This window comes from Ruditapes philippinarum, unplaced genomic scaffold (assembly GCF_026571515.1).
Source record: "Ruditapes philippinarum isolate M1 unplaced genomic scaffold, ASM2657151v2 ctg6128_1_1_1_1, whole genome shotgun sequence".
Taxonomy (NCBI): domain Eukaryota; kingdom Metazoa; phylum Mollusca; class Bivalvia; order Venerida; family Veneridae; genus Ruditapes; species Ruditapes philippinarum.
The window spans coordinates 1-16,520 of NW_026852254.1; the positions used below are offsets into that span (position 1 = coordinate 1).

Below are 16,520 nucleotides of genomic sequence, written 5' to 3' on the forward strand. Positions count from 1 at the left end.
TCGTGGGTATTTCATCAATATAGTTATACACTTATAAAGATAAAATGATTGGTTTAATTGTGAATTTCATGTCTTTGAAACATTAATTTGTCAAAATGTTATGGTATAATATGGAGTGTTTATGAAGCAGAAAAATTTATGTAAATGAAAAATGTACTTTTACAATGATTTGCTAAATAGGTCATTGTCCTAAAAAAGACCCATGTGGCACAATTAATATTTTGTTGACCTGAACACCTTGAATTTGGCAAATGAATGAAATGAAGCCATTATCTACATAAGAATTACACCTAATAGAAGTTTGGCAATGTGTAGTGAATAAATTTTTTTATTGCACATCTCTTCTAAAAGGTGTTATACTTTTGTCAGATGTATAGATATGTTTATAATGATTACTGGAGGTTATGTACCATGGAGGAAATGTACCAGGAGGCTAAGTACCATTTTTGGAGGTTACATATCACATACAGTAAAAACCCTCAAGACCACCATCAGGACTGGACCAAAGTGGTCTTAATTGTTGATATTCTTATCATTGACTATACACATTATGACCATGGTCTATCTTAGTCATTTTGTAGGAACAAACAATATGTATCTTAACTTGCAAATACAATATAAAAGTTATAATGTTATGTTATAATGTTACATCTAATGGGAAGAAAACATATTTCTGAAGAAATTTAATATCAAATTCTCTTTGTTCTGATTTCAATATTAATTATAATATGATGTACATAATTCACATATCATATAAGATATTATTTCTTCACAAAATAAATGTGCTTAAAGCAACATTTAACCTCTCTAAAATTTACTTTCTCACCTTACTTCATTAAATATCCCAATATCAACAGTTTTTGACACCTTGTGTAATCAAGTGTCATGCCTAAGAGCAATCAAGCACATAACAACAAGTATGTGATCTAGGTAGGTGTTCACTTTTACATTAGTGGTCTCAATAGTGAGGTCAAATAAAGAACAAAACAAATAATTTGGACTGAATTGGGTGGTCTTAAAAGTGGATAAGCTAGGTGGTCTTAATTATGGATCATGTAATCATTGACATAAAAAAAACCCAGAAAATTCTCTTCTTTTAAAAACTAGTCTTAATAGTGGGGTGGTCTTAATTCCTAGGTGGTCTCAAGTAGGGATTCTACTGTATATATTTTGAAGTATATATGCAGCTGTACATCAGTTATCAAATTTAGCACTGGCCCGGTGGCCCATGGCCAGTGAAAATTAGTTTGGGCCAGTGAAATTTTTTAGAAAATTTAGTTAATTATATAGAAGAATAAATTCAAAACTGGAATTCTGGCTGGATTCATAATCTTAGATTCATTGACTGCCTACGATGATTACTTATCAATAATTTCAGGTTACACGGGAGTTACCTCCCTTTATCGTATGTCACTTCCTACTACTTTCATTTTCAACATAAAGTATTGTTGACATTTTTTATTTTGTTTTCCATCCAATAAAGTGGAAATATATTGTATTTTAAATTTGATGAAATCAAAACATCTCCTTTTGAAATATCAATTACTAGTTACTATTCTTCATACACGAGTTTTGATAAACAAGGGTATTTTGATTTTGTTGTGTGAACTGTGACACATGAATTCTGAAATTGATGCATATTTTGTATTTTTCTAGACTATGCATATTTTATGCTGTTAAGCATTCTATCTGGAGCTCTGTTATATTGAATAATTTTTCTCCGTGATTATTAAAAAGGTCTTTTTGAAAATTGAAATTAATATGTAGAATCATGACAAAAAATACGTATAGTCATGACTGTATTAAAGCTGAATTATAAAGAAATTGAAATACTTATTATTTAAACATCAGCATTCCTAATGAAATCAGTTGTGAGCAGTTTTTTTTTTTTTAGAAATGATATATAGTGTGTTTAAAAAGAAAAAGAATAGTACCTCATGGCTGCTCATGGATCTGTGTCCAAAAAGCCCAAAAAAACTTGACTTTTCTCCTCGTTTGTTCTAAATAATGAAAACTGAATTGAAGTTTTTTTTATTATGGTGTAATCTTTGTCTGCATAATTAACAATTTTTTATGTTTTTAATTTAATTTATATTTTGTTTTTTCAGGCCAGAACTCTGGATCAGCAAATAACAGTCCGAAGAAAAAATATACTTTGTCTGCAGATGCACCAGTGTTTGTTCCAAAATTTAGTCAGCAATCTGAATTTGAAGTAAGTGTGCACAAGTAAAATTGTCATTAATCCAATAATTGATACGCACATTTTTAAAAAAAATAAGCGTTCTGCTTCTAAACTGAACTTGAAATATAAATGAGCCATGTCACGACAAATTGCGACCAGCATGGATCCAGACCAGCCTGTGCATCCGCACAGTCTGATCAGGATCCATGCTGTTCGCTATCAGTTTCTCTTCTTGTAATAGAGTTGGTAAGCGAACAGCATGGATCCTGATCAGACTGCGTGGATGCGCATGCTGGTCTAGATCCATGCTCATTGCTGGTCGCAAACCCACTATGTTGGTTTTGTCGTGACATGGCTCAAATGTTGGTGTTAGAATCCGGCAGATAATATTGTAATGTAACCTTGCTGTGGTGTCTATTTCAAGTTCCTTTATCTTATCATTCATTTAGAGCATACAGATCTTTTAAAATCTGGTTGTTTGGCAGATTAACAGAAGTGACTTCAAGTCCTCCCCAAATCTTGACAGGTGATAAGTTGGAGTGATAAACAAAGGCCCATGGTTTTAGACAAGTCTAACTTAAGGTCTTGTGTTAGATTTGCTTATTTTTCTAAGGATATTAACTTGACAGAACCAATGTTAATAGATATATAAGTGTAATGATTTGTTTGAAATGCGACCTGACTGATATATATTTATGTTAGTCATTTACTGAAACCATATTGTATTCAATCCATTGTGCTGTTGTAATGAATCTTTTAACATTTAAATTCACAGCCTGTACCAGTACCTGCACCAACGTTATATACCGATGGCTCGATACCCACACAGGTATGCTTTCTGAATCATTCTTATTTCTATGATATGATATGTTGACTATTCAATAAATTACTATTCAGGATTTTCTCGTAGTTTACTTTGATAAATTCATAAAGTTGACCAAAATCTTTGTTTTGTTTATGAATTATCAGAGAATTCTCCTGTTTGTTACAATCTTACATATAATAAAAGAATAAATTCCTGGTGACAACTGAAATATATGGATGTAATCAAAAAATGTGTAAAGGAGCTGGTAGGGTAGTTTTGTGTTAAGCATTTTGCATTGTCTTCATTATGTATATGCAGACATAAATTTTATTACCATGTTAAGGTAGTATATTTATGCCGAGTTTCTTATCTTACAGACAGAGATTGAAGAATTTGAGCGATTCGCGGAACAATCTCAACTTGGTGGTATGGCATACATGGAATCTGATGATCCCGTGGAAATGTTCCGTGATGCTGTTGTAACCTTAACGACGAAAGGAAATGTTGAAGAGTACATGAGACCTATTACTGCAAAGTTGAAAAATGGAATAACGGATATGGCTGTCCTAAATGAAATGATAGATATACTGTTTGATCATGTATGTTTTTTTTAGTGTTAGATGTGTTTCTAGTTCTTGTACTGAAATGCAAACTGGTTGTCATTAATGTCAATCCTTGAGTGATGGGTGAATGAGTTAAGACTTATTGTCAGTAACTAAATGAACATTTGTAATATTCTAAACTTAGTGTTCAAAACAATAGGTTCTGATTTTTAAAGCTTTTCTTTGCAGTTAAGGTAGTGGACCATCTGAAGTGAGACTGGTACTGTTATTCCAAGCTTGTTTGCAGGACTTTTACCTTGATCATTAATTGTTTTAGAATTATTCCTTATTGTTGATTTATATAATTCTATGTAAAGGTCGTATCTTTCACAATCACTGTAGGTATTCACATGAAACTTAACGGGTCTTGATATTATTACAGGTCACTGTCATTGATTTTGTGAAGTTAAAATTTCTTGCATTTGTTTACTATCAAGAACTGAAGAATAGTCTAAAATGGTCCCTGACACAACATTCATGAAGGAATTGCTTTCAAGATAATTGTTTTTTTTTCGTTGGCTTCAAACAATTTGCCACTCACCTCTGTGGGTTCGAATCCCCACAGGGACTTTTGATTCTTTCATGTGAGGAAGCTATCCAGCAAGCTTGCAGAATGTTAGTGGTTCTATTCAGGTGTCTGTTTGTGCCTGAAATAATGCACACAAAGGCACCTGAGGTCTTCCTCCAACAGTAAAGCTTGAAAGTCACCATATGACCATTATTGTGTTGGTGTGATGTAAAATCCAACCCCAAAAAAAAAATTTTGTTTTGTTTTACAGAGTATTAAAGAGACTAACTTCAGCTATACAGGTGCTCAAATTTGCAAATGTCTCGCCAATGAACTGAAAACTCACCATACATTCAATAACTTCAGAACACTTTTTCTAAATAAGTAAGTATAAACACTGGTAGTATATGTAAAGTCCTACTGGCTAGTTATCATTCTGAGGTTTGACATTTGAGCCGTGTCATGACAAAACCAACATAGTGCGTTTGAGACCAGCATGGATCCAGACAAGCCTGCGCATCCGCACAGTCTGATTAAGATCCATGCTGTTTGCTATCAGTTTCTCTATTTGTAATAGGGTTGGTAAGCGAACAGCATGGATCCTGATCAGACTGCGTGGATGCGCAGGCTGGTCTGGATCCATGCTGGTCGCAAACTTATTATGTTGGTTTTGTCGTGACACAGCTCATTTATATGTGATGTGTTTTAGAAATATGAAAAAGAGGGGTATATTTTGTATTATTTTACAGATAAAAATATTGTGTTCAGTTTCCAATCTACATTATCAAAACCATCTCAATAATTGCTGTATAGCTTTCTGAAATATAAGTACTGTGGAAAACTGCACTCCTGCATCAATGGTCAAAAAAGAAAATTTTCTAAGCTCAAACTCAGATCTCCAGTATTTGAGTGGTCAGAACTAGCTCAGAATGTACACTGACCAATGAAAATTCTGAGATTTTAGACTCAACTCAGAAAATAGGTTTTATAACCTCCAGGGCTGGTTTTGTTTTCTCTAATAATTGTGGTATAACACTAATGTATATTTAAACATATAAAGTTACTTTAATGTCATAGTTCAAATTTTTGTGAAAGTTATTTTTAAATAGAAACTTGATATGGGCGTTCTACAATTTTATATGGTTTAAAAGATAGTTGGCATGCAGCTACTGTAATAACCAACAATTTCTAATACATTGTACAGTTTTAACTTTGATTACTATGATAATAATGTCACAATTTCAGATGTAAAAGTGCCTATGACAGTCGTGATGCTTGGGTAGCTGATCCAGCTATGTTTACACAGCTCAGTAATCTATCCATGTTGATAGGCCAACTCTTCCTTGTCCTTGAGGTATTGTTAAAACTTTTCTCTGCACACAGTCCCTTAGTTTATACAGAATTTGCTTTAGTTTGGTTGTTAAACAAGCTATAAGCTTATAGAAACAGTCTTGAATCATCCAGTACTAAGCAATGAGAGCAAAGCTTCTTGCCCAAGGAAACAAATTTTGGCCATTTTTCATTAAAAGTCATTTTATGTTCACCATCTGATGAAATGTACTTTTTTGCTGCTTGTTAATTGATACTACAATGTATTTGTTAATTATGATGCACTTACAGGAGCTGGTAAACAGATGGGATATTATTTTGTGAAAATTGTTACATTCATTTTCAACTTGCAGCTAAATCCTCTGTTTTTTGAAGTTGAAGGTTTTAGTGTTTGCAAAGTCTTTATAGCTAGTGCCAGAACATTTTGTTCCTTTGTCAACATGTTTGAAGCATTTATATAGGGCAACAATTTATTTATCTTATCTGCAATTCTGTTGTAACAGGTTGAAGGACCGAATGGTGAGTTACAGAAGCTTGGGTTTCTACGACAGGCTATCAGTGCACTTTTGTTGACGCTTCTTGCTGATCCTACTGATGATAGACTCAAAACAGCTGCCACGTTACTCAAGGTATGTATCGTTTATCATTATTATACCAGCTGCCACGTTACTCAAGGTATGTATCGTTCATCATTATTATACCAGCTGCCACGTTACTCAAGGTATGTATCGTTTATCATTATTATACCAGCTGCCACGTTACTCAAGGTATGCATCATTCATCATTATTATACCAGTTGCCACGTTACTCAAGGTATGTATCGTTTATCATTATTATACCAGCTGCCACGTTACTCAATGTATGTATCGTTTATCATTATTATACCAGCTGCCACGTTACTCAAGGTATGTATCGTTTATCATTATTATACCAGCTGCCATGTTACTCAAGGTATGCATCGTTTATCATTATTATACCAGCTGCCACGTTACTCGAGGTATGCATCGTTTATCATTATTATACCAGCTGCCACGTTACTCGAGGTATGCATCGTTTATCATTATTATACCAGCTGACACGTTACTCGAGGTATGCATCGTTTATCATTATTATACCAGCTGCCACGTTACTCAAGGTATGTATCGTTTATCATTATTATACCAGCTGCCACGTTACTCGAGGTATGTATCGTTTATCATTATTATACCAGCTGCCACGTTACTCAAGGTATGTATCGTTCATCATTATTATACCAGCTGCCACGTTACTTGTATTGTTTATCATTATTATACCAGCTGCCACGTTACTCGAGGTATGTATCGTTTATCATTATTATACCAGCTGCCACGTTACTCAAGGTATGTATCGTTTATCATTATTATACCAGCTGCCACGTTACTCAAGGTATGTATCGTTTATCATTATTATACCAGCTGCTACGTTACTCAAGGTATGCATCGTTTATCATGTTTGTCGTGATAATGACTTGGATATGCAACCAGTATAAAATTTTGGCAACCTGAACATCCCTGCAGTCTGATCAGGCCTTAATACTGTTCCAATTTTATTATTTTGATATAAATATTGCCAAAAGTAAATAATGGACAGTTCTGAAAGACTTAAGAACCAGGTTATAATAATCTGTAGCAAAAAAGAAGTGAAATTTTAGCAAATGCCGGATAAATGACCAATGGCAGAGTAAATGCTGATTAATCATCACCATCATTATTTATAAGTAACTGACTTGTCTTATTTGCTTATAACTGTGTGCCTTCATTAGTTAAGCTTCAGAGAATCAAATGACTGTGATGATATGACAAGAGTCATAAGAGACTTGACAAGAAAAAAAAAACTATTGGTTTTGGCCACAATACAAAATACTGCTTCAATTACAGTTTCAGTTTCAATTACATGCATACTTTATTCATTCCATACAACAGGTAACTTGAAGCATCTTGCATAATGTCCTGGAATAGTTACATTGCATTTTAAACATAGACTAGAGTTGGATATATTCTCTTAATTTAGACTTTGTGTGCATATGTTTTAAATTAAAACCTTTCCGCTAAATATAAGTTAATTGACTGATTCTGTTGAGTTGTATGATGTATTGTCAATGCAATTTTGTTTACCAGAATTTTATTAATTTTCAGTTGACTGGTTTTGAAATAACAAAGAACTCACATTTACCAGGTGACTTTGAGGAAATATATACTATCATACGGAGTCTAGAAAGACATCCATCTTTAAATAGGTAGGTTCTGCCATGATACTATTTCTATTCTTAGCTTAATTACACCATGTTGGAAACAAACTGAAAATTTAACACAAAGTGTTGTCAATGGTGTTGTACATAGCTAATCCCCTTTGGCTGAGGGGTTGCCTTTATGGATTGAGGCATCAGAATTGTAGCCACCGTTTATCTCTTAAAGATCATAAAAAGTGACAAAATGAATTCAAATTACTGGAGTCTATGCATTTCTTAGCGCCAACAGGTGTTTGGTTTTGACCCCTGGTGTTGCTTTAAATTTGTAACACCTAGGGTGAGCCAAAATTATCTTTTCTGTTTCGGCGCTATTTGACCTAAACAGTGTTGGTGGGCTGTAGAACCAAACAAACAGAATAAAACAAATGATCAATAGCAGAAATATTGTAACTTTAGAAAATGGGAGAAAAACAATGCTTCAAATGTGGAAAGTACTGTATATGAACAATAATGGTCAAATATTTGCAATCATCCTGTCTTTAAGATCTTTGTACAATCATACCACTAATATAATCAGTTCAAGCAAAATAAGTATATTGTGCTGAATGAGAAAAACAATTTTCAGAATATGAGAAATACAGTTTAAGGAAATTAAATGATTTATGTGGGAAGGAAATAAATGACAAGAAATTTAGCTGTTGAAACATTCTTTAAAGGTTATTCAGGAGTTTTCCCTCAGACATTTTAGAAAATGACTTGTAAGTGTATTTACAAATGTTATTCTTTAAATATGATGTTTATGGTTAACAGACAGTCTGCCAGTATATAACAAAATGACCATGTATCCTTAAAGACTTGAGGTTAATGGGTCTACTTCTTAAACAAAGAATTGTGTGGTTTTATCCCTACCATGCTCTCAACCATGATTTCTCACATGACACAAGTATATGTACTAGCTGACTTGAGTGTTTTCAAATAATCTTAAAGTTTCATCACATTTAGACTTAAGATCTATCTGTTTAAATAAGGTAATATATACAATCATTTACAGGACTAGTCACTGCCTGATCAACTCTGTGTTGAGTCGACTGGAGTACAACTGGGGTGTCCAACAGACGTCTTGACCGCAGTAATGGAACATTGTAACATGACATGCACAACTCTCTGGTAACAAATCTGTTCACTCTGTTCTCATTTACTTGTTGGAGCGTAATATTTAATAAAATATTTGTTAAGACTTTTTTAACAGGGTTATTTGCCCAAGTATAAATTGATGTAAGCCAATACAATTTAAACCATCATGCAGACGAGGTTTGTAAAGCAAACAGCTATTTGTTGTTCAAAGTCTTTACTTAACTAATTGATAAAACTGCATAATTTCTTGCCATGATGAAAAATAAACAATTTTGAATTACACATTTGATATATGTAGCTAATAGGAAAATATAAATCAGGGTTTTCATTTTTTCTGGGGCAAGAGATGATTCAACGAAATAAAATGATTTGGCCATGGGTCAAAGGGATAACGTTATTTACAGGCTTAAAATACAACCAATTTTTGCAGCATTTCAACTAATGATATGGTTGGCCAATCTGTTAATAATGAAAACCTTGTAAATGTCATGTTAGAAATGTTCTATAGTATAAAATTATTTTCATCGTGTAATAAATGTTCTTCAGTATATTGTGAAAGACAACTATATATATATAACATGCTTTGATAAGTCATCTTTGGCAGATTTAAGTGTTTTTTAGTACTTATGTCTTTAAATTTCCTTTGATAAATCCGGTTGCATTACTTCAAATTCAGTGCTTTTAGGGATCATAAATATTATTTTAGTAACCATTTTGATATAAGCAACTTGAGCATTTTGATTTATTATTTCTAATTTCATATATTTGTATTTGATAGGGTTTTGTTTTTGTTTTTCAGGACTACAGATATAAAAAGGGAAGTGATCACATATCGTTTAGTGAAATTCAAATGACGTTATTGAATTGTTTAGGGGCATTAGTCTGTCTATCTACATCAAACTTTTAAGGAAGAGATGTTGTGCATATTGTGTTTAAAATATCAATAATTTAAGGCCAAAAAAAATATTAAAAACAACAGACTTAATGGGAAATTTTCAGAGTCCTTGGCAATCACAAATTGTCTTGTTACGGGATGTGTGAAAAATTTCATGGATACTGGTCAGTGGGTAAATTTCGTTAGGTCAATGTCATAGAACATTTTTGTGTAATATGATATGTAACCATCTTTTCTTGTATTTGTTTCTTGTTAAGGAAATAATTTAATTCTTTATTTCATGTGTTATTGAAGCTTCTAAAGATTTGTTTGCAAATACATAGACACTTTCTGATTGAGAGGGACTCCATAATTTTCTCGGCCTTGCTGTAGATTTGTCAGGGTGTGGTTGAGTACATCGCAGCCTAAAGGATCTCTTTTATTGTTTTTTCTTTTTTTCATGTAAATACTGTTCATTTGTTTTGATTGAACACAGTCCACGGGAGAATGTTATTTTAATACATTGATTACTAAAAATTAAAAAGTACAAGTGCTGTCAATAATGAAATAGTGCTTCTATGGAAATTTTAGGTTCGCCACTGATTGAATTGAATAAATGATTATATTGGGGTATTGGTAGTCTTTTATTTAATATTTAAATGTACCATGTACAGTGATAAATAAATACCTTGCAATGATTTATACCTTGAAAATGTTAACAATGTATGCCCTAATTGTTTTAGATTTTAAAATCAATTTGATAAGGTTGAGCTCAATTTAAAAAATTTGGTCAGTATGATATTTTGTCTGCCAATGTACATTTAACAAAGAAAAGTTATCAAAATTTTAACAAAACTATACAAAAAAATGTTGGTGTTAAAAATTGTTAAAATTTCTGTAGTTTTACTATGATGACAACCAAAATCATATTTTCTTCAAACTTTAAGATTAAATATAATATGTACATAGCAAAGAATGAATGTCTTTTAAAGAAATGATATATACAATTGTTTCTATAGCCAGAGTTAAACCCAGTTCAAAATCTATGTTCATACACAGCTTGTTATTATATGTTTGCTACTCAAGCCTTTCCTTGTTGAAAGTTAACATGCTAGTTAATTATAGACGAAAAATAAAAACGGTGTAGGTTGTGGATTGTTAATTGGACAGAATCAATATATTTGCCAGTGCAATTGAATTGAACATTTATGTACCAGGCTTTATGAAGACTTTTTTTTTATAAAAAAGAAGATGGAGGCTATACCTTGACTTGGTATTGGAACGACTTAAATTATTTGTGTTCTTTTTGTGATAAGTTTGATTCCATGATGTATACATATACCAATCTATTTTGTCTGAAATAAAATTTTTTCCTGCGGAAAAAACTTGTTTACTTCTATTATGTGTAAAGATAGTTGATTTTGTGAAACAATTTGTAGTTTTGTTTGCAACTAATGCAATAAGTCTGCAATGTATGTTGTAGCTGTCCACTTGGCTCAATAGGAAGAACATACTATTAGTAATCCAGGATTGGCTGATTCATTACTCTGGCAAAGAATCATTTCTCTGTAATTTGTCATTTGTCTCCCACTGTAGGCCCAGAAATCATGTGGGGGAAAAGTAGTCATTCACTTGTGGAGATATTGGTAATTACTGATGAGTTATCCAGGAAAGCTGGTTAGATTGATTAACCATCGAGATATAACCAAACTCCAGATGTGTCCATGGCCAAGTGACTTTAAAACACTTCCCTCACCACTGAAGGTTTGAGTCCCAACAGGGACTTTAAATTTTTAAATGTGAGAAAGCTACCCAGCTAGCTTAGAAAACGTCTGTGGTTATACTGTGGTTCCCATTTATGCCTAAAATAAAGTACAAAGAACTTTCGGAGGCCTTCCCCCACCAGTAAAGCTGGAAATTTGTCATATGACCTATAATGTGTTGCCCTTAATATGTAAAAACCTTTTGGCTGGTTGGAGAAATAACAAAATAAAGATAAGTATAGGTGACTAAGTAGTTTAGTTTCAATATTGTAAACTCTTAAGATTGAATGGACTGCTTCACAGTCGAACCAAGATGCCATTCAGTGAGGTACCCAGGATAACAACAGTACGCATACTTAAAGTAAATGAAATGATAAAAATTTAAAGTACCTAGCCCTTGTTGGGCATCGCCGGATAAAAATTTAAAGTACCTAGCCCTTGTTGGGCATCGCCGGGAGTTTTGACTTATTAAGAAAAGGTAAAATTAGGATTTTGCTGATATTAAATTATAATAATTCTAGTGAGTTTTGATGTTTTTAAGTGAGTTGATGTTTATAATTATATTGTATCTTTTTTGCTGCAAGTTTAGAACAGATAGTAATACTTAAGTGTCATGCGTCTTTGAGTTTTGGTATTTTACGAAGTTATACAACAGGAAAATTTCAAATGGTGTCCACATGTAAAACACCCAAGGAGTATAAGCCTTTAATAACAGCGCCATTTCGAATGTTCAGCAGAAAATAACTCTGTTAAATTCAGACCAGCCAGATGTTTATGCTCAATTAGGCCGAGGTTAGTTTATGTAGATCGAGATATTTAATGTGATGTAGGTTAAATGTGAAGCCATTAAATCATCCTCAGATGTGTTATTTTTTTCTATTGGATAATATTGAATATTGTAGTTAAATCAGTAATCATGAAAGTTATTGAACTAAGATGCCATTTAAAATATTGGTGCTATCTACAGGAAAGGTCCATTTCAACAATGAATAACTGGTTTACAAGGTGGACTGACAAAAAACTTGTCATGGACCGTATACTTGAAGCTCTCACAACACACAGTATTTACTCATTACGCTAGCATCTTTGGCTACATTTTTGCACAATGAAGAGCATGAAAAGGTACGCACAAATCGACTATGACCAATGTAAGACTATTTTGGCTATTTCTCATAAACATATATACCCGTACGAAAAAAACTCCTGTTTTACAACTGTAAGACGACTGAAAAACACCTGTTTTTGTAAAAATACAGGTCTTAGGGACCTGTGTTTGCTGAATTTGACATTTTGACTAAGAAATACTGGTGTATTTTAACAATTTTACAGGTGTATTTTTGAGACAAGACCTGTGTTTTAGATGTACACATGTAATTCTGATACTTAGAAAATATTGAGCTGATATTTTGCGCTGAAAATAATCTAAGTCCAAAACTACAACTGTATTTTCAATGATACAGATGTACAATACACACTTAGAAAATCTTTTAGAGAAATTGTTCTTATTTAAATATTTTAATATCTTTGATGCAATTGTACAGACTGCATGCACATTATTTACACTTAGGATTTAATTTTTAACATTCATAATGTAAGCAACTTTGAACTAAGAGTGCTATCTAAATTTGAATATACATGTACATTGTATATGATTATTTAGTTTTAAAATATATGAGATAGTTCACATAGGCCTGTCCTTGTTGTTCTTTTAAGTATAAAAAGAACAACAACAAAAACTATAACAACAACAAACTGGTACATGTTCTTATTCAAGACTCCAAATTTGCAGACATTATGAGTTATTCTTCACTCTGTAAAGTTAATTGTGTATGAAATAAACTCATACATTAAGCTCTCTCAATCTAGTTTGTAATATAAATGACCTGTTAAGTAGGATAAATAAATAAACACTGCCTCTACTACTCTACAATGATTTTACACAACTGACTGATTTTACACCTTGCACTGACCAGTCTGATAATGGTAACCACCTGTTTTCCCACCATAAATTCTGCTACAGTCCAGACCCTTCCATTTGATTTTTTCTGGGGGGAAACAACTTTATAAATTTTAAATGAAGTCTGTTTAGAAGGAAATTGCAAAGTTGTCTTTAAAAACTTATTATGAATTTGAAATTCTACAATTTACACTTTTTTTTCTCATATGTCTATATGATTGTGAAAGTAAAATGATGGGTGCTTTGATTTGTGGAATATCCCTGTTTAACATTATGCATGATGAATCAGTCCAGTTCTACAGTTGTAAAATTTGAAATCTGAGGTATTTGTGGAAATAGTGCTCATGTATCACAAAGGATCTTATTGATAATTAAGAAATTGTGGAGATATAAGCAATTTTCTAGGCAATATTTTGTATAAAATGTTTGGGTGTAAATTCTTAAACTTTTCAAAGAAAAAAATCAAGGCTACAGTCTTGTTAATGAAAATGACAATATTCTGGATTATGGGATATGCTGGTTGCAAATGAAATTTGAATCTTGGACAAGAAGATGAAAACCAGAATCATAAAAAATCAGGTAATAACCTTTGGATACATTTATGCAAAAAACAAGTATTATTTCAGGTCTGCTAGCAATTATTTTTATCAACTTTATTCTGAAAAAAATAATATTTTACATTCTATTTACCCAGTTGGAAAATAATTTTTAAATGTAAATTTTGTCACCAATAGCATTTAATTAGATACTACAATATTGACTGTTAACTGCTTTATATTTTTGAATACAGTCTTGAAGAGATGATATTAAATACATTTATACTTAACTTCTAATTAATAGGTCATAATTTATTTTCATATCTTTTATAATGAACTATGAATTTTGTTCTTAAAGGTCACAGTACACCCCCCAGAGACGTTGATCTACATGAAACAAAGCAAAGGACTAAAACAGACATGGTTAAACGAAATTGTAGTTGAACTAATTAGAATAGTTTTGACAGAAATTCATGGTTAAACAAAATAAGTCTTCCTTAATTATTAAAGTTAAGTTACCAGTTTACCACTAATAGAAACAGCTCAGTAAATATCTTTTATCAGGCAATGCAATTAGTACATGTATTCATTAATTGTTAAAACATAATTGGTATATAGGTTGAAGTTAATTGGTACATATTTAAAAAAATGAATTGGTCAGGCACTAAATATGTGCATTGATGACATTAGTACAATTAAATGCAAGCATTGAAAGTTACATGATTATCATTTAGTATTCATTTAATGATAAACTATATTGATGTTTTATTTGATTCAGGTGAAGCTGCTTTAAACAGGATCTTAAATCACAATGACAGGGACCAGTTAAGAAGAGAAAACACTTGCAAAGGCTTTATTCCAAGTAGACATTAATTTGGCAAATACTGGCAATAAATTTTTACAAGAAAAAAAAACTTTATTAGCATTTGTGAATTTTTCTTCAAATGAAAGGATATGCCTGCAGTGTTATTCATGACTTGGATTTTATTGATGCAGTATCAGTAGTGTAAGACTGTAACAGAATGTAATAAAATATAGTAATCCATTTAAGACAAAGTGAAAATTTGTTATATTTATCCCCATCTTTAGTGATAGTGATTCTAGTTCAGTGATATTTCCGCTCACCTTAGCACAGAGTGCCATTGTGAACTATTGTGATTGTATAATGTCTGCTATTTGTACCTTAATCTTGTAAAAAGATATTTTCTCCTCAACCATTTCTTATTTTTAAAGATTGAGTAGCAACAAATGCACAAAATTTCTGACCAAAGTGTATTTATCCCAATGAAAAAGATATTTGCACCAAACATGCCAAATATGTTTGCATTTATGTGTGGTTTTCATCCCTTAAACAATAAGGGCACCTGTATTTTATTTTTGACCTGTAAAATTTTACACCTGTATTTTTGAGCTGAAAAAATTTTACACCTGTATTTTTAGACCTGTAAAATTTTACACCTGTATTTTAAACAGCTGTAAAACAGTACAACTGTATTTTCGACCCGTAGAAAAAAACAGTTAATTTACATATTTCGTTCATAGTACAGGTGTAAAACAGGTGTATTTTTGAAAAAACAGGTGTAATTTGCTATATGTTTATCAAAACTGAAGAAAAATACAGCTGTAATTTTTAACAGAAAAACAGGTGTATTTTAGGCAAAATTACAGGAGTAAAATTTCGTACAGGTAGAGACATGGATATTTACACAAAATTAAACACCCCCTTGGCATTTTAATGCGGGGATAAATCGTGTAGAACCACCGATATAGTACATGTCAGTTTGGTCTGAAACATAGAATCCCTAAGCTTTGATGTTGTCTGTTAATATTTACTGAATACAAGTTACATTTTCTGAAAGAGTATGCATGGCTATTATGCGCTTTAATCATGAACACTGACACTATCAAAAATATGTTATAAAAGCAACTTTAATGAAATGGTAATTTTCTTTCTTATAGAAAGGTATGCTAGCTGTGGTTAATAATTCAGAGGCTCTGAAGGGGAATTGAATGTGTATTATAAGTATACAGTCATTACAGTGTAATGAGAATGGACTTTGGATAGATATTTTTGGCTATTAAACATATATTTTGCGAAAATTTAATTATCCGTCCCCCCTGCGGTCAGTTTCAAGTCCAGCACTGGTAATTAGAATTAAAGAACATCTTCAGGAGAAGAACTTAGGTCAAAATTTTACTTTAAATATCTTGGGAGTTCTTTTGTTTTTAGCTCGACTATTCGATAAGAATTATGCCCCTTTTTCGACTTAGAATTTACGTTAAAGTTTTTGTAATAGTTCAAATATTTTCAAAGTCCATTGACATATGGCTTTGAAACTTTGCACACTTGTTCACCATCATGACCCCAACCTGTAAACAGGAGGAGGTAACTGTATCAAGCATTTTTTTTACTATCAAGCACTAAGAATAGTCGAGCGTTGCTGTCCTACCGACAGCTCTTGTTATTTATAAATGTAACTGCATGTTTACATGTTATGGCAAGCAAATGATGGTATAAGTAATGTTATAGAATAATATCCAAGCTGTTTATATGGTTATTAATGGTCAATAGAAAAGGTTTCCTAAAAATGGCCACTTGATTGATAATAATTGAATATGAACAT

At 32.1% G+C, this 16,520-nt stretch overlaps 1 protein-coding gene across 1 annotated transcript; it reads left to right on the forward strand.

Moving 5' to 3' along the window:
* Nucleotides 1–2,108: 2,108 nt before the first annotated feature.
* Nucleotides 2,109–11,025, forward strand: LOC132754247 (polyadenylate-binding protein-interacting protein 1-like; the record flags this gene model as incomplete). Its single annotated transcript, XM_060744871.1, is given in 9 exon segments — nt 2,109–2,212; nt 2,958–3,011; nt 3,365–3,586; nt 4,369–4,481; nt 5,343–5,451; nt 5,930–6,055; nt 7,580–7,680; nt 8,684–8,799; nt 9,566–11,025. Coding segments are annotated over 8 exon segments (902 nt in total), but the record flags the coding sequence as incomplete, so codon positions are not given.
* Nucleotides 11,026–16,520: the final 5,495 nt, after the last annotated feature.